Consider the following 18,703-nt stretch of genomic DNA (forward strand, 5'->3'; position numbering starts at 1 on the left):
TGGTGTCTACTAAAAATGTAATAGGAATTTGTTTTGGTCCTACAATGCCAGTGATTAGTAAATTGCCCTGGCCATTTTCGGTGAGCTGAGGAATATACATCCACCCCTCACCCCTCCGCCCACCATTGAGGAGTGAAGACTTCAGTTTCCCTGAGGCTGAAAAGAAGGCATGCCTTTATTCTCATCAGATAAGTCTATTAAGGGGGGCGCGGTGGGATCAATTTTCTGATTGGACTCAGGCCAGTTCTTCACAGTCATTTCTAATTGCTTTGTGTTTAGCCTATCTATCACTTCTTTGGGGATATTTTTCTTTAGACCTAAGCTCCACCAATATTGCCGGGTATTTGTGTGTTCCCTGACCCCTGTTCCAAGCCGGCTGGGGGCACGGTTAAACCCCTGAGGACTTGAGGGTAGGTGGTTCAGTTTTACATGCCTCAAGTGTCAGTTTTTTTAATTTCTTCAGGGATACTATATTGCCTGGCATAGTCTAATAACTCCCTTCCAACCTCCTCCCACGTCCATGGTTTCAAGTCAGGCCGGCTGCCTTCGTGTGTTAAATTGTCTCTTAGAGCAGCCTGCATCCTGGAGGAAATTGGGATATCAGCTATTTCTTTTTGGAGCTGGATACCTCTTATTTTAAGCGAGTCAGGGAGACCCCTGACCAGAGGAGTCATTCTGTTTGCATCCACCAGGAGAGAAAGGGGGGATTCAAAATGATGTTTTAGTTCCCTTTCATAAATCATCTGCAGGCATGCAGCCTTTTGCACATTCTCCATTATCTGATTCATCCCTCCCCGCAGAACTACGGGTTCACCCCTCTCCTTTGGATCAAACCCCCCTGCCCAATAGGCAGCCCTTTGCGTAAGACTCCAGGGTCCACTTCTGTTTTTTGTAGTTAGAAAAACATTGTCACCCCAATAGCCCATGGCTTCAGCTTCTGTTAACAGAATCTGATCACCTCCAGTTTTTGAAACTCGCCAGATATATTCCACCTCAGATTCCCCAGCAGAGCGTGCAAATTCTTAACGAATTTTGGCCAGTTCAGTTGAGGAGAAAGGCGTTTCTTTGGTTGTGATAGTGGGGGTAACCTCCCCATCCTCATATAAAACTTCAGTTTTAATGAGAGGTCTGATATGCGCAGCAGCTTCCTTAGCCGCTGTCAATTCTGCCCGAGGATATATGGGGGCAGGATCCGGGTAATTCCCCTCCTGTTTTGCTTCTAACTGAAGTTTAAGATCTGCTACTACGTTTTCTAAAGTAGCCACATGGCTTTGTAGTGTGTCTACTAAGCCCTGCAAAGAGGAAATAGTTTTATTCTCTTGCTCGTACCATTCCTCTTTCTCTCTCACTGCAGCTGCTAAACAGGCGCCTAACACTGCACAAATAAAAACTTTCCCTTTTCCAGTTTTTGCCTTGGCATCTTTTTGCAGAGCCAAAATACGATCAGCCACACTCTGGAAATTATTCCAGTTTTCATAAGCCCAATCAAGACCTTGTATAGATGGGTGGGCCCCGTGAACTTCTAGGCCATCTCTTTTGTTTCACAAAGCATTTCTTAATAGGGCACTAAGTCTCACGGGGAAGTCAGATCAAAACACTGTTAGTACCAACAAAATCTTCCCTGGAAAAACATACACTTTTAAAAGGCTTACTCCAAAATAATCTTCTCCAGGAAAAATACACAATAGATTTTTCAAGAGAGGTCACACACAATAAAAAAAAAACCCAACAATAACCTGAGCTTCTCAAAGAAGTCACACTATTTCCCTGAGAGAACCCCCACTTGCAAAAGCTTCTCAGCTTTTGTACCTCAAATGTTCTGTTACACCAGGACAAGAAATAAAAACCAACTGTTTCCTAGGGAAGAGTCACTCTGCTTCCCTGAGAGAACACACACCAGCAGAAGTTTCTCAACTTTTGCTTCAATACTAGGTTTCTCGGGAAAGCCACACTTTCCCCGAGATGATACACACTTTACAAATATCACCAAAGCTGGATTTCCTAAAAGAGGGTACTGAGAATTCTCGGGGAGGTCACACTATAAAGTCAACAGTTGTCCCCCAGATAATCTTCCCCAGGAAAGCACACACATTTAAAGCAGGGTACAGAGGATTCTCGAGGAGGTCACACTATAAAACCAACAGTTGTACCCCAGATAATCTTCCCCGAGAAAGCACATACATTTAAAGCTTTTGAGAACTCCCACACAGTCTCTCTGAAAATTTTGCTTCGTCCTTCTCTGGCCACTTCCCTCTCGGTCAAGTGAAAACGCGAATCTGGACTCCACACTCGCTTCGTACTCAAAGTACGTCTCAGGCACACACACACATTTCGGGCTTCTCAGAAATGCAATAATCTTGCTGTGATACTTTCACTGCACGGGAATCCTGCCGACTACGCCAATTAAATGTCTCGGTCTGGAGAGGGAGAGAGACTCAAGTTCTTTTAGAACATTCCCGTGTTGTGAAATTAGAGGCACAAACGAGGCCAAAGTATCAACAGCTAGACTATTTATTACATAAAGTGGAAATAAGAAGGTGAGAGGGAGAAAATGGAGAGGGAGAGAGGGAGAAGAGGGAAGGAATTAGAGGGAGAGGGAGAGAGAGATAAAAGGAGAAAGTCGGAAAGAGATTATATTACCAACGACCAAGGGTGGAGAGAGTCCAAGATGCGTTGTGTTGCCCCGTGATGTTCCAGCGTGTGATGCCGTCTTCTCTCTTCTTCTTTGACAGTGTCACTCAGGTCTTTTTATACAGTTTTTTAGTCCTCAGGCAAGTGTTGGTCCCCAGGACATCGTCCTGGGAAATCATCCTTAGGTAAGTACCCAGGACATCATTCTGGGAAATAAGTATCCAGCTATTGTCCCCCATGAAATCTTTCCAGGAAATCATAAGTAGCCAGGTATCGTTTCCCAGAAAGTTTTTTGTGTAGTTTGGGCAGTGGTGGGGGGGGGGGGGGAGGCCTCCGTCTCCTCCCACCACATCTACCTGCCCACACCCTCAGGAAACAGGTGGTGAGTCATCCTCAGGGTACTTGATGGGTGGAGATTGTCTTGCCCTAAAGGCGTGATGGCTGGGTCCTTGGGTCCATTGTTGTAGTCCAGTGTTATCACGATGCAATCACAAGCCGATTTGCATCCAGGATTGGTAGACAGGATCCAGTAAGCAGCAAGTGATTTTATCTTCTGTTGAGTCACACCAGGAGAGCCAATTTTTAGTCTCTAACACCAGCCCTTCCCTGTTGGTGAAGAGGAGGTCAATCATAGCCTTACCCCTGGTAGGCTCGCGCAGCACCTGGGATAAGAAGCTGTCCTCCACGCACTCTAAGAACCTCCTAGACTGTCTCCTCTCTGCCGTGTTGAGATCCCAGCAGATGTCAGGCAGGTTGAAGTCGCCCATGAGAACAAGGTCCGGAGATCTTGAGACAGCCCTAAGCTGCCTATAGAATGCTTCATCAACATCTTCCTCCTGGTTGGGTGGTCTATAACAGACTCCAACCAGGATGTCTGCCTCGTAAATATTGTAAATATTGTAAAAATTATATAAATAGCATCCTCCTGTGGCAGCTGTGATGTCGCACACCCTTATGCCTAATCATCATGCAGCATTCAGGATTTAGGGAGGCTAGGAATTTTATACAGCCAGACATAATTTCATACAAAAATAAGGATGATTCTGTAATTTTATGTAGTTTAAACAGATTCTTACAGCTATTTCTGTCTTTCATGATTTTGTATTTTTTAACCTTTGTGGGAAAATGTGTCCTCTGGCTCATCTTTTCAACAGTAAATATGCACTTAGTACAAGATCCACTTATAAGAGTATCACTGTTAAAGGGAAGGCTGCATTTGATAAAAATTGTACCAGTTGGCCCTGTCTTTAACTGCAGTATGTTGGAACTACCACATACATAAGTAAAACAAATGCATATCATAATGAAATATAGAGGTACCTATCAAGTGGTATAATTCCCAAATTCAGGATTACATATATAGGCTAATAAATAGACAAGTTTTAAAATAGTACAATGACAATTTTAAAAGCCACAAAACATCCTGTCTTGCATGAAACTCCAAACCTTGCACCATTACAGTGCTGCATGAGATTCACTAGTAAAAACATTTGTCAAACACTCTAATTTCAGCTGCTTAAAATTGAAGTAAAACCTGCATGCCTAAGTAGTGCAGAGTAAAACATTAAATTACGCAAGCGAAGGGTTTTCTTGGTTTGTTTTCATTTGCTTTTGGTTGGTTGTGGGATTTTGGTTAGTTTTTTTATTGTGTTTTGCTTTCATATGTTAGACTCAGTGATCTTGAAGGTCTTTTCCAACCTTAATGATTCTATGTAGTCCCACAAAAATTTTAATGAAACCACTGTTCTAGTACACATTGATGGTTAAAGATCAGATTTAGGAAATGGAATTATTGCCCCCTGGTGGCAGATTAAGAGTCAAATCAATCTAAGAAAACTTTCACATAAACATCCATTTGAAGAATTATGTTTTGTATGATTAATATCTGAAGAATGCACAGTCTTTTTTCACATGCAATAAGACAAGAGTAAACGGAGTATAATTTCCATTTTCCTCTGCAAGAGTAATAAAGCATGTGGGATAAGTTTCATTATGAGCTTTATAAAATGTAAATAATAACACACTAGAATCAAATTCTTCAGTCAACAGAATGTCACAGCCAAAACTCTGTATAGTCCAGTCAGTTACTTCAAAATCTAATTTTCATTTAAAAGAAAAATTAGGCTTTATAATTTTCATGTAAATATAGAAAAGTCTTTCTGAATCTGAACCCATGTGGGGCTTTTCTTTGCTCAGTTAGAGATTTCAGCAGCCAAGGACAGAGAAGCACAGGAACAACAGAATTCGATCTTATGACTGGCTAGAACAGCTTAGTTAAATATTGATGCAATGTTTTCCACATGGGTTAATACAGAAATTCCTGTATCCTAATTCTCAAACTATGACTTGTTAGCCTCCCTCAATAGCTGACTACCCAACAATCATCAAAATCCTGTTTGATGTTTTTTATATTGTATGGCACATTCCTTATATCACCCCACATGAAAGCAGCCCAAGATACCTATTTCATACTGGTCTGTTCTTTCAGCAAAAAGCTACCCTGCTTTATCACAGTGGGCTTATAGAATCTGTGATTACAATGGCAAGGTATGTCTTCCAGTTAAGAATAGGACACAGAAGAATAAATACTCATTCCTTATGGAACCACATTTATGACCAGAGGATAGTTAGGAAGGTTCCTACTGCTCATACAAAAGTCAGCACTTTTACATTTCAGTAATGCGTTGATTCCATAACAGAATCACAGAATGTTAGAGGTTGGAAGGTGTCGTGGGGTTGGAAGGGTAAGGCCAAGAAGCCTCTTCCCTCCCCCCTGTAAAGTAAAGGGAAAGAAAAATTGAAGGGAAAGGGAAAAAAAACTCACAAGCTGAATTAGCAAAGCAGTGGAGCTGTATATTTACAAAGCAATGTAGGATATGCAGGGGAATATATACAAATTTACAATATTTACAATATATACAAAGATATACAATAAAGTAACACAGAAATGAGAGTTCCCCCCTCAGCAGAGGGGGTTCCCCACCTTCCTCTCTCCCCTCTTTCCCCCCTTTCCCCAGAGTAGGTTAGAAGAGAGAGAGAGAGAAAGAAAGAAGTTAAAAGCAGTTTTGTGTTAATTGGAAAGCAGTTAATACAGGCCTTATATCTTATCGGTTTCAAGGCCGAAGTCTTGGCAGAAAGCCCAGCACAGAAAGCTGCTGCCCAAAGAAGAGGCGGAAGCAAGACTGAAGATAAAGTGGCGGAGTGCCCAGGATACTCCTCCTGCACTCTCAGTTCAGAAGGTGCTTCCTCCCACCTCACCAATGAAATTAGTTTAGACCATTCTTTTCATTTACCAACTTCCGTCCACCATATTCCCTTTCTTAAAGGCACAGCCTCAAACGGTCACAGAAGGGACCTCCAGAGATCATTGAGTCCAAACCCGCTGACAAAAGCAGCATTGCCTAGGGTAGTCCGCACAGAAATGCATCCAGATGGGTTTTGAAAGTCTCCAGACAAGGAAAACCTTTTGTATCTGTGTGCTGGGTTGAGGCAGCCCCCTTCCCCACCACTGGCAACAGTAAACACTCAGACAAACGGATTGCAAAAGTGATGGAAAGTTTAAATAGAAAGCAGTGAACTTTTACAGAAAAGCAAAAGCAGAGTGACAAAGATCCCAAAACAGACCCAGAGAGATCCCATCCCTACCTGAGGGTACACCCGAGACCCCCAGGGCTCCTTCTTCCCCCTCCCACTGCTAGGCTAGTCTCAGCTGGCCAGATCTGAGACTGCCCATGCCCCCGTGGCCTTGGGCCTAGCCAGGCCCAAAGCCAGGAGACATCTCCCCCAGTTACCGGCTGACGGAGGAGGAAGAAAAGAGATAGTGCTAGACTCTGCACTGGATCTTATAGTGGTGCAAAGGATTGTGGTATGAAATACTACATAATTTCCTGTGTCCACCCCTGGGCTGGACCTCTGAACACAGGAAGTAAACATTGCAGGGGGGCACCCAGCTCAAACTGTAACAATCTGCAAGAACCCACCTTAGTTCTACACACCTCTACAACACAAATAATTGATCGAAGAAATTGGTGACAGGTTGGACTTGATGATCTTTGAGGTCTTTTCCAACCTTTTTGATTCTATGATTCTATGAAATGTCCATCCTCTACCAAGGCATCTGATGTATCAGTGGTGACGTAAGCTACTCCAAAGGAATCTCTAACCTGAAGTGATGTGAAACTACTAGCAACGGAATTGAAATTTGTGAAAGGATCTAGGGCCTCTTGCTGGCAGGTAAATTGACAGGGTTAGCTCAGACAAGCCACATGTGTTGGCTCCTCTCTGGTGCTGGAGGAAGATACCTGGCTCTTCACTAGCAGGTTGTGACAGAATCAGATTATTTGGCAAGAAAGTAATACTAATTATTTTTACGCAACAGAATTGTGCTGGGTGCTCTCTCAATGCTCATGATACACATTGAGGAAAGAAAAAACTCCCTCCTTGCAGCAACTGAAATGGTGAGAACTTCCTCATTTTAATCCACTTTGGCCCACTGCAGTGCTTAAGGGAGATCCCCGTGCCAGCTGCACCTCACTGGCAAGACCAGCAAAGCTGGACAGGAGCCAGCATTGTGCACTCATAGCACAGAAGCCAACTGTCTTCTGGGCTGCATCCCCAGCAGCATGGGCAGCAGGTCAAGGGAGGGGATTCTGCCCCTCTGCTTTGGTGAGACCCTTATCTGCAGTGCTATGCCTAGTTCTGGGGCCCTCAGCACAGAAAGACATGGACCTATTGGAACAGGGCCAGAGGAGGACCTGAGCAAACATTCTTAGAGGGAAGGCACACCTCTTCTGTGAAGAAAGGCTGAGAGTTGGGGTAGTTAAGCCTGGAGAAAAGGCAGTAGGGAGACCTTCTTGCTGCCTTTGAATACTTAAAGAGCCCTGTAAGATGGGGTCAGAATTTTTAGCAGAGCCTGTTGCAACAGACAAGGGGTGATGGTTTTAAACTAAAAGAGGGAAGATTTAGACTAGATGCAAGACAACATTTTTTACAATGAGGGTGGTGAAGCCCTGGAACAGGTTGCACAGAAAGGTAATAGAAGACCCATCCATAGAAACATTCGAGGGCAGGTTGGATGAGGCTCTAACAACCGGATCTTGTTTAAAGATGTCCCTGCTCACTGCAGGAGGGGTGGACTAGATGATCTTTAGAGGTCCTTTCCAACACAAGGCATTCTACGATTCTAAGACAAGGAGGAAGGGGTGAACAAATTTTCGCCACCACCCAGGAGGTTGATGATAGTGGAGGAAAACACCAGTCCAAGCGAAACCCGACGTCTCCTTCCTCACAGCTTTCAAAGGGGAGCACTCCCCTCCACAGACACAGAAGCACGACGTGAAAAGTACACACCGCACCAGACGCAGAGGGGCGAGAAGTAAAGCCGGCGTGGGCGGGGCGAGCGCAGCGCAGGGGCCGCTGGGTGAGGGCAGTAGAGTCTCCGCCGCCCCGAGAGGGAAGGTTCTGTTGTCGCTACCTTCGGTAGCGCCGCGGTTCTGGCGGGAGGGCGCCTGCGCGCGTTCGGCTCTCCCGCCCAAGCGTCCGCTCGCGGAGGGCGGCGGGGGAGAGGCGGCCATAACGGACTGCGGTGGCGGGAGGGCCCTTGCCGCCCCCTCCTCCTAGAGGTGGAGTGAGGATGGCAGTGCCTTCTTCGGACAAGGAGACGCAGGTTCGTCGTGAAAGCGTCTGAGGCGCCTGCCCTCCGCCGCCTTGTCCAGGGCAGGCGAAGCCTCCCGCCGCGCTAGGCCGCGGCCGGCTGGCCAGAGGAAAGAGGAGGGGCTGGGCTAACATGGCCAGCCCCAGCAAGTGGGAGCGTCTGAGGCCGCTGCGGCCGGACACGCTGCGTGTGAGTGAGGTACACGGCAGGCCGGGAAGGGAGGTGCCGCCTATAGATAGCGAAAGGGCGCTACGGCACTGCAACGCTTTGCTCCCACTGCGGGAGGTTTTAAGGCGATTTCCCAAAGTCCTGCCTCTCGGCTCTTCGGCAGGAGGTGGATCCCTGAACTGGAAAGATGTAGCAGGCCTAGTCAGAGTGGTGCACGAATGGGTGTTGTGGTACAGTCCTCCTACACTGCATTTTAGGAGCCTGCCCGAGAAAGGAAAATGCGGTGATGTTAGCCATAGTACAAAGGGATACCTTTTAAAAATCTGTGTTACCTGTAGCCTCTTAATCAAGTTAAATACATTGTAGCTATATTTAAGAAACACAGACTACAACTGTGTATTTTGTACTTTTTGGGACATCTGTGCTGTTCAGGTAATCTGTACCTTCCATCACTGCTTTTAGTAATGTTATGAGATAGGTAACAAGAAAAAACAGGCCTACTTTCAATTCTATGAAACTTCTTATAAATGCTTATTTTTATCAACCTTGACTGTGGGCTAAATGTTGCTGGGTATTAATGTCTTCAAGTCCTGAACATTTTACATGAGCTTTTACGCTGGTAATTGGAAACTGCTTACTACTGGAGATGATTGTCAGAAGCAAAGGGCATTGGGCACAGCTTCTTTATGTAGGTGTTTGGATGAAGCAGCCAGAGATGATGCTTTCCTAAATCTGCTTCTCATGAACAGGGAAGTCAAGGATGTAGTAAATATTAGCAGCATGAGATGGATTAGTGACGCTTAAGAGTGTAATGAGGAAGGCTAGTAGAGTATAGAACCTGGATTCTAGCTTATTCAGGCAACAGGTAGTTGAGATTTTAGGGGAGGCAATTTTGAAAGCTGGAAGAGGCAAAAAGGTGAAGGTCTGTAAGGACAGGGACATTTTATCCTGATGCTCATGACAAGAATTAGATGCATTGAGGGATAGACACAGCTATATCTGCACTCTGGGTAGGGCAAAAAGAAGTGAAAGGTGAAAGCAAGGATAGGCCATAAAGGAGGATGAAAAATACTGGATGTATATATATATATATGATGGTAGGAGGTACAAAGTTCTAATGTTGAAGCTAGCAATGTGAAAGGTGACAACTACATAGTAGGAAAGGAAGTGGGGGGGAATGTGAACCTGCTCTTAAATGGGACAGGTGCTTTAGGAAGAAATGACACAGATAGGGCTGAAGTACTCAGCCTTCTTGCATGGTCTTTAGAACTGATGTCTCCTAGGCTTTGTGTCTAAGACAGTATTCAAGTAGGGAACGACAAGCAGTGGAAAGGTGTTGAGGTAGGACTCCCGTGAGAACTCTCAACCAGGTCTGCATTCTGAGAGAGCTGGCTGATGTCATTGCGAGGTTGCTGTCAGGATCTTTGAGAGGTCAGCTTCACTTCAGTCTCTTTGAAAATCATGAAGCAAGTTCTCTTGGAAGTTATTTCAAGGCTCATGAAAGAGAAAGCAATTGAAAATAGCCAACTTGGCTATACTTGCAATCTTGCAATCAATTAGCTTTAGCAGGACTTTTGAATCAGTCTTCTGTAGTATCCTCCTCTTTGAGTTGGGGTGTTACAGGTTTTAAGCTACTAGATGAGTTAAAAAACCTGTCTGGATCATTATGCTCAAAGAGGTTCATACTTTAGCCAGAAGTGGGTTGTTAAATGGAGTTCCTCAGGGGCCTGTCCAGGCACCTGTCTTGTCGATAGGAGGACATAAGATGCACATTTGTTTATGAGTGAGGAAGATGCTGTAGACAGCTAGGCATGGCTGGAGAATGGGTCATTAGACACCTTATAAACTTCAACCAAGGAAGCTGAGAATTCAGTTATGAAGTCCTGCATCTCAGCCTAAACCCTGCAGTGGTACAAGGGTGTCACCCCAGGCTAGAGGACCATCTTGCTGAAAGGACCTGCCTGGACATAAACAAGAAGCTGTCACCAGATGCTTTGTAACTGTATGATGGGAAGCTGAAAGCAAATAGCCATGAATTGAGGAAAAAAAAAAAAAAAAAGAGGTTGCAACTTGGTGTAAAGTGAAACTTTTTCACTGTAAGTACAAACAAGCAGAGGTGTAGCCTTCATCCCTTGAAATTTTCAAGACCCAGCTGGACAAAGCTTTGAGTGAGCTGCCCTCATCTAATGGCTCTTCCTCTATGGAGTTGGAGGTTGGACCCAAGACCTTCCTCAAATCTCTTCCAGCTGGAATGAACAAATTTGAAAATAATCTTTTTGTTAAATTAGGATGAGGGGTGGAATGAAGTACCTGCTTAGACTCATCATGTCAGTTTCTTGACCAGAGCAGACTGCTTCAGTCTTTTATTGTGATGTATAATTGTAATGCCATAATAATAGCAGTGTATTTTCTGTATGTAAGCTGTTACATGGAATAGCTGAAGCTTGCATTTGTAGAGTTTATGCAGGTATCTGTGTTGTGATCATTGCCTGAGCATTAGGGACTTCACTGCTTGCCAAGACAAGGAGATGTGCTGAGGTGAAGGGCTGCAAATCCTGACAGTAATATCAGTAATATCCTTCACAGTAATGTCCTGAAATGTCAGCAGTCAGATGGCTGTAGTATCTAGAATTGATTTGAGGGTTTTGTCTGGAGGAAGCTTCCTGTGTTGGTAGCATTTTATGTCTGTTGGTTTTTGTTGTTTGTTTTTTCTTTCTATCCAGACACCGATGATCAACCTGAATGTGGACAATGACATACAGTTTGTGAGAAGTAAGTTGCTGTATTCCACGTGTGAAGATTATTCCTGGATTATTTCATGTTTTTTACAATGCAGAGTACATGCTGTAAACAAATGAGAAATTATGTGTGTAATATAGGCAGAACAGGAGCATTGCTGTAGACTAAATGAAATAACAGATATGAAACAATACAGTCTTCATAGTTTTTCCTCTTCGAATTTGCTGCAAGTGTACCTTCCCAGTGCCATACAGAAAATAATCCACTGGAAATGTGAGTTAGAGAAAACTGGAATGTCATACTGACCAATGTTGGTTTTCAACTGGTACTAACAAAATACAAGCTTGAGTGAATTTGTGTTGTGGTTTGGATTTTTTTTCTCACCAAATGAATAGTATTGCACATCTCTCAGTAACACAGTCCAAAACTGAGTTGTTGAACCTGTCGCTTCATGTTCAAGAGAGCACAATGTTGTAGACATAGAATACATGTAATACACCAAGTAAAAGTGCATGTCTCATTCTTCTTGGGAAAAATACCAAAGTTTCAAGTATAACACTTCCTAAGGAAGCTTCCTGACACTTGCATACACATTCTCTTGAAGTTTTAGACTGGAATATTCAGTGACACAGTTCAATCAGATATAAAGTACCTGATTTGTTTTGCAGGACAAAGGACAAGTAACATCAGGATTTGCCAGTCATTCATTGAATCTGGCATCGGATGAGTCCATATGTACCACATCTCTTTTGTGCCTCAAATACATTCTTTGCGCATACATAAATAACAATGTAGTTAAACAAGCTGTTCATCAGTTACTTCTCTGCTATTTCTGCAAGTATGCTTGTAATAGATACACATAGCACAGGGATATCTCTGAAACCAGTGGTGTCCTGGTATCTAGATCATTGTTGAATTGGTAAATTAAACAATAGCATGACCATATTTTTGCCCTGAGGCCAAATAGTACAACCAGAGTTTATCCATGTATTTAAATTCTTGTACTCTAGAAGAAGTTGGTCATGTCCAGGCTGGAACATTCCCTGAAGCCAAGCTAAATCCTGAACCATACTTGAATGTTATTTTTAACATCTGGTTAATCTGGACCAAAAGGGCGTGGAAATAGATGTTTTTACAGTGTCATGGAGTATGTCTATAGTTAACTGAAGGTTTCACTGGTTTTTATTCAGTAGTACAAGCTCATGTCCTGCAGAACATACAGTTCCACAACTCTTAATATCCACACTAGCAGTACAGTCATTGCAAACAAATGAAGGTATATGTAGTTAATAGACTTGGTATGTCATTGCAGTGTCAGTGTTAATAATCACAGCACTTTCAGACTTTATCTTCATTGCTACTTTGTTGCTATTGTGTAGGGTATTTTTAGGAATGCTTCATACTTGTGTAGTAGTTTACCCTAGATATTGTATCAAAACCTTACAGGAACTCTGAAAGTCAAAAAGCCTCGATTTGATGCATCTTTGGTTTATTTGACCCAAAAATTCATGGATCTTGTCAGAACAGCTCCAGACGGTGTTCTTGATTTAAATGAAGTCGCAACAACACTTGGAGTACGAAAACGAAGAGTGTATGACATCACCAATGTATTGGATGGAATCCACTTAATTCAGAAAAGATCTAAGAATCTTATCCAGTGGATGTGAGTTGGTTTTGAAGCTTCTAATTTCTGAAACAATAAAATGCAACTATGTTTCATAATATTGGTAACTTTGAAAGTATTTTTAAGCATACTGAATTACATTTAATAAAAATATTTTACTGCTTCTGTGTCTTTAGGCTCTCTGAATTATTTTCCCTATTAACAATTATCAAGTGTAAATGCACAATGAATGGTATTTTGAAAGAGTAAAGGATGCCAGAATTCCTGGTTGTTTTCTTTAGTATACTTTGTGCTCAGTGAACAGGCTCTTATATAAATAAACATACTAGACAAATTTCATATCCTTCTAGAGGTTCTAATCTTGACCACGTTGTTGGAAGAGGACCAGAAAAGCAAAGTCTTAAAGATGAACTTTCTGACTTAGCAACCATGGAAGAAGCTCTGGATGAATTAATCCATGATTGTGCTCATCAATTATTTGAGCTAACAGATGACAAAGAAAGTGCAAAATATCCTTTTGACTCTTACTTTAACGTGGATTTGGTTGCAAGTACTCACATATCTAGTAATAAGCATAGGCTGATAATAAGTTTTATAATAGGCAACTTTTTGGTTATTTTAGTCTATGCAAGTCATAGTCCCTAATTTTCAGTATCGCATGCAGTCTAGCCTGTTCTCTGGGGAGTGCTACTTGGTGTGATCTTTGCACTGCAGAAGAATGAAAATGAGAAAGAGGATCCAAGCAGAGTTCCTGGTGGCCTGTTGATAAAATCTTGTGTCCTAGTGATGCTTTGTCTCATTGAGAGAGATTTCAGCATGGTCTTGTCTTTCAGATAGGCTTTGATAATAAAGGGATTTGCTTTACTATGACATAAATGTTGCATTTTGGCTTTGGGTTACAATAAGATATAACTTATGTTCCTTGTTTGAGCAGAGACAACATTCTGCCAAACAAAATGTGCCATTTTCTGTATGATGTCAGGAAAATTTTTCATTGCACCTATAGTTTTTCCAGAAAATTCTTGCTTAGATAGTTGCTACAAACCAAAGAGGTAGTTTCTCAAGGGCAGTGTTCCCTCCACTTTGTGGACTTATGACTCTGAAAATTATTTGCCAGATCTGTTTGGATGTTTATTATTGAATACTCTTTTAAAAAACTTTTCTTCTACATATAAATAAAGAAAAAAGGTTTTCAGCTTGTTAGCTAATGCTTAATTTTAAAAAGTTAGTATTAAAGTTACTTCAGCTAAACTACCACTTTTCTTAAGCTGATGCTCTGTGTATCTTAACATCATACTCTTTGCTTCTGCCTATTAGCAAGTGACTTTACAGAATCCTTGACCAATGTATACACTAGCTTATGTGACCTATCAGGATATCCGTAGCATTCAGGCATTTCAAGGACAGATTGTGATTGCAATCAAAGCTCCAGAGGAAACCAAATTGGAAATACCAATTCCTAAAGAAGTAAGTTCTATACATTTATGGAAATAAAAGTTCTCAAATTTTATGTTGCAAGAGCAGTTTGTAATTGCTTCCAGTTTCTTTGACATGTACAGCAAATATTAGTATTTCATAGTTCTTGTAGTCCACTAAAGAATGTTGTAGAGTTAATAGTCTAAGAAACTTATTTTCAGTATTTTTCTGTTTACTTAAATTGTTAAACAATAAATGTGTCTGAGCTTTAGTTAATTGGTTTTGCTACAATGGAGAATGCAACAGCTGTAATGAATGCTATTTATGTCCAATATCAGTTTGATAATTTACTAGAATAAAAGAACTTTTTGAAGAGTTACTAATGTTTCTATGTCAAAATCTACAAAAATTTTATATCTAACCAAAGCAATAAGCATGATTTGATAATGATCGTAATAACATGTAAATGCTGTTTTACTGATCAATGGCCTACAATTCTATGCAATAGTCATAAATTATCTAGAACTAGTAACAATTTTGAACAGTTATGCCATCCCAGTATTTTTGTTCTTAATCTATTGGCTTGAAAATATGTGCAAAAATAGCTAATTGATGTGTAAGATTTGTTCTTTGGTTTATATGCAAATGTCTGTTTTACAGGATTGCATAGAAGTACGTGTGAAGAGCACAAAAGGACCCATTGATGTATACCTATGTGAGGTGGAACAAGAGAAGCCAGGTGCCAAAACTTTGGAAGATATGGATACTGTCACTTCTGAAACTGAGATATCAGTTCCTCCTGATGAAGGTAGTGTCTTCCATTTACACTTTTATCCCATGTAACCTTGTTGTTTTGTTTTGTTTTGTTTTGTTTTCCTTAGGGAGAGTCATACCATTCTGATACAGTTGAAAACTATACAAAGAATTTTCTGGGCATAGTTTGTGGGCCAAGATCTGTGGGAGTATAGGAAATGCCTGAAGAGAAGTCTGTGCTGTTGTGTTACCTCACAGCAGCAGGAAGTCAGAGTCAAGGCACGTGCACACATAGGGAAGCACTCTTGTTCCCTGACCTTCTCCTTCCTTTGCTCCTTACTGGTTTCCTGTCGGAGCTGCACTGTGCGGATGGAGCTCTGTGTCAGTTCTTCGCTGCCTCACTGCAGACTCCAGCAGCTCAGCGGAAGTGGTTGTTGTGAGAGTTATGATGCTGTTTCAAACAAAAGAGTGTGCTGCTGTTGCTCATGACTGTGCTAAGGGAGGGCACACAGAACAAGATTGGCTGAATATACTCTTCCAAGAGCCCAGTGCTGCAGGATGTTGTGGCATAAAAATAAATGTGTCAGGAATTGCAGTAGCTTGGAACACAAAAAATAAATTATTTTTGTCAGTGCTGCTTTATAGGTGAAGAGTTGACTTTTTACGTTTTTGACTGTGAGTCTTTCCTACAATGACAGTAATTGTATTCCTTTTTTCACTTTTCTTTCAAAGTGAGATCTCCAGTGGAAGAAAAACACCACACCATCTTGAGATGACAAATTAATTACAGCTCAAAAATCTAATACAGAATGTAAATATCTATTTTATAGAACTTTTCCAAAGCTGCTCAGATCTGCAAACTTAGTAACTGAAATGTTCCAAAGTGGTTTAAATTTAAAATAGCAATGAGTTGGTGGAGTGCTTTCAGAGAATTGCTTATCTTTCCAAGTCAAAAGACAGGAGTTCCTAGAGTTGCTTTTAGGAGCTTTGTTTTCATAATTGCATGGGATCCACAGAGCTTTGGGTCAATGGTATTTTTAGTTTATTAAATCATTTTAATTGACAGAAGACATAGGCAGGTAATTCTGAAAACGAAGATTTTAAAACTATTTCCAGAACGTTCCACAATTCTTATGAAAATGTATATAATAAAGAAATGCACTTTTCTGTTCTGAGGCTGCACTACTACTAAGCGGGATTGTCAGGTAGGGGTGTAACATGTAACATTGTCAGGTAGGGGTGTAGCGTGTTCTTTATAAGGAACAAGATGTAAATACAATGAATTATGCCTTACACTGTGTAGATGCTGTGTGCATTGTTTGCATCCAGCTCTGCATCAACTATGGTATCAACAGTGAAGTTAAATAAATGGGCTTTTTGTATATATCTGTATGATGTCTAGGTAGTCACTGATGTAGATTTATTGAGATGGTCTGCATTTCTGCCTTTGTACAGCAAAGAAATAAAATGAGCTTATAAAACTACTGACTAGTCTAATTGGTCAGTCTAATGAAACATCTTGGGTTGTCTTTATCGGAATTCACCGGAAATCACTACAAACACTAAAACTGATGTGAAAATTTTAAAACTGTTACAGGCAGGCAGATCTGACTTGTGATGCCACAATCCTGTAACATTTTCCAAAGAAGAGTTATGATTGATAACTACTTGAATTGGTCCCTTCCAGTTTCTAGAGTTTACATACAGCCTAGCTTTAGCCCAGTACGGTGATCTCTTTGTGGCTTTAGCATGCAAAAATACATGAAGTATTTTAGAACTACATCTGTATTTGTCACTCTTTAGCATTTGTAAAATGAGGCGTCAGAATTTTGATGCAGAGTTTTCTATGTGTATTAACCATCACTGTGCAAACACCATACTTAGGCTCATTTCACTCCAGGACTGAAAAATGTACTTTAGTTTTCTGTGTTAGCAGGGAAGGGTTTCTTTTCAGATCCAAACTCCTAGTCCTTGTTTTCCCGATCACATAATACCAACAAGTACTCTACACACAGCAAAGCTAACAAACCCCTGGAAGTTTTAACCAGGAACTATTCAGCTATTTTAGACAGATGCTGTGAAATTAAATGCCCTGTATTCTACTAATAAATACAGTTAAGGTAGGGCAGTTCACAATGAAGATCTTAAATATACCTGAACACAGACTGAGAGTTAATCCAGGTTTCTACAAGGTTCACTATTTCTGAAAGTGTATAGTAGTATACTATGCAAATTGGGAAATACAATAACAAGTTTGTGTCAGAAAGAAATCTGTGTGCTAACAAATTCCAGCTCCAGGATGTGGGTCTTCAGTGTTAGATACTATTTTGGTGTGTCTCTATAAAATGAAGACTGCAGGCTGAGCTGTCAGAATAATAACAACAAAGTGTAGATAACACTAAAAATGGTGGTGGTGCTCATCCAATGAAGCTGGGTGTGGGGTTTAAAATTAAGAAGTCATCTTTTTACACAGAAAGTCTGTCCTTTTCATTCAGTGGCTGCCTTTTCCTTACTCCATGGCAAACTTGCTGCTATTTGATTTTTTACACAGCTGTTCTCTTTTTGATGGGAAAGGAGGTCTATGCCTAAGCTATATTGATCCCTTGAACTAGTTCAACAATTTGAATTAACATTTGTTGTGAAATGGGTACAAATTTCCAGCAGTAAAAAACAATCCTGAATGCTATGCTTTAAAGTGAATTTCTTTTTTTTTTTAAACTGTGGAGTATGGAAATACGCTTTTACAAAATAATCATTTATATTCAGGAAGTCTGTCTTCAAAAGCAGCACATTATTTAATTGAAACATTAGGATTTTTCACTTTGAACAAACATCTAGTGTTTCTGAATTTTAACTTCAAGCTATACAATTATTACAGTGAAGTGGATGAAGCTGTAAGATGATAATTACAATTTTCCTAAACACATTTATTGTTTTGTAGTGCACCTTCAGTGGAACAAATGGACTTTTGCAGATTAAACCACTTTATTGTTACTACTTATTATTGCTTGGATACTTAACGGTATCATCCATTTGCAATACTGGAAAACAATGCACTGTATAAACTCAGTACAATTAAAAGATTAGATACTTAGACTTGAGGAAAAGTTCCTGAGTGATGCTGAATTTACATACAAGTTACAAGCTCACTTAAAAAGTAAATGTGACAGGACCTTACTCTCAATTGTATAAAAATGCTTGATGTTTTTCTGAGAGGTTATTAAGATGAAAGTATTTTTGTTGAGTTCATATCTGTCCATTTTCAGCGTATTTGTACATGTAAGCACTTCCCTCAGCTATTTGAGGATTGTTTGTAATAAATTAAAAAAGCTATAATAATGTTTTTGTCTTTCCTTCACCAAGAATAGTTGAGCATCTAAATGTATTAATGAGCAATAGCAACAGCCAGGATCTGTAGTTATAAAATTGCCGTAGTTTTGCTGACTCTGGAACTGGAACAAACACTACATGTTGCCAGTTCAGCCCTTACTGGGCATGGGAAATTACTCATCACAGTTTTCAGATGTGAATTGCAGTTTTTAAATAATCTAATTTGTGAAGAAGAGAGAAGACTGCCTTATTTCATTATCTTTTGGAAAGCACTTTAAAGGCAGCAAATTCCTTCATTTTGAATAAACTTTTTGTTGTGTGTGAAGAGCCTCATTTATAAGCATAATTAAATTACACTGATTTCGAAAGCTTCTTTAGTGCTTGTAATA

General features: G+C 40.9%; 2 protein-coding genes across 6 annotated transcripts; one reads left to right on the forward strand and one right to left on the reverse strand.

Moving 5' to 3' along the window:
- Positions 1-434: 434 nt before the first annotated feature.
- On the reverse strand, positions 435-8,204 carry LOC137443320 (uncharacterized). The gene is given in 4 exon segments (XM_068142910.1): positions 435-1,533; positions 2,329-2,417; positions 6,741-6,857; positions 7,986-8,204. Coding segments are annotated over 4 exon segments (1,524 nt in total).
- On the forward strand, positions 8,072-16,468 carry E2F6 (E2F transcription factor 6). Of its 5 annotated transcripts, none has more exons than XM_068143017.1 (7): positions 8,072-8,482; positions 11,176-11,224; positions 12,638-12,854; positions 13,166-13,324; positions 14,168-14,282; positions 14,892-15,039; positions 15,717-16,468. In XM_068143017.1, exons 1-7 carry the CDS (start codon positions 8,417-8,419, stop codon positions 15,758-15,760), a joined length of 798 nt encoding a protein of 265 aa, XP_067999118.1. In that variant the 5' UTR covers positions 8,072-8,416; the 3' UTR covers positions 15,761-16,468. The 5 variants fall into 5 exon arrangements, with proteins under 5 accessions (XP_067999118.1, XP_067999123.1, XP_067999119.1 ...); XM_068143022.1 differs by lacking the exon at positions 15,717-16,468 and adding an exon at positions 15,113-15,703 and having other exon boundaries at positions 8,073-8,482; positions 14,892-14,970; XM_068143018.1 differs by having other exon boundaries at positions 8,075-8,473.
- Positions 16,469-18,703: the final 2,235 nt, after the last annotated feature.

This window comes from Melanerpes formicivorus, unplaced genomic scaffold (genome assembly GCF_026170545.1).
Source record: "Melanerpes formicivorus ecotype bairdi unplaced genomic scaffold, bMelFor1.0.p_v2 SCAF_9, whole genome shotgun sequence".
Lineage (NCBI taxonomy): Eukaryota > Metazoa > Chordata > Aves > Piciformes > Picidae > Melanerpes > Melanerpes formicivorus.

Coding starts and splice junctions, on each gene's coding strand:
- E2F6 (XM_068143017.1), top strand. CDS start 8,417: ATGGCCAGCCCCAGCAAGTGGGAGCGTCTGAGGCCGCTGCGGCCGGAC. Junction 12,855..13,165: donor AAGAATCTTATCCAGTGGAT/GTGAGTTGGTTT, acceptor ATATCCTTCTAG/AGGTTCTAATCTTGACCACG. Junction 14,283..14,891: donor AAATACCAATTCCTAAAGAA/GTAAGTTCTATA, acceptor TCTGTTTTACAG/GATTGCATAGAAGTACGTGT.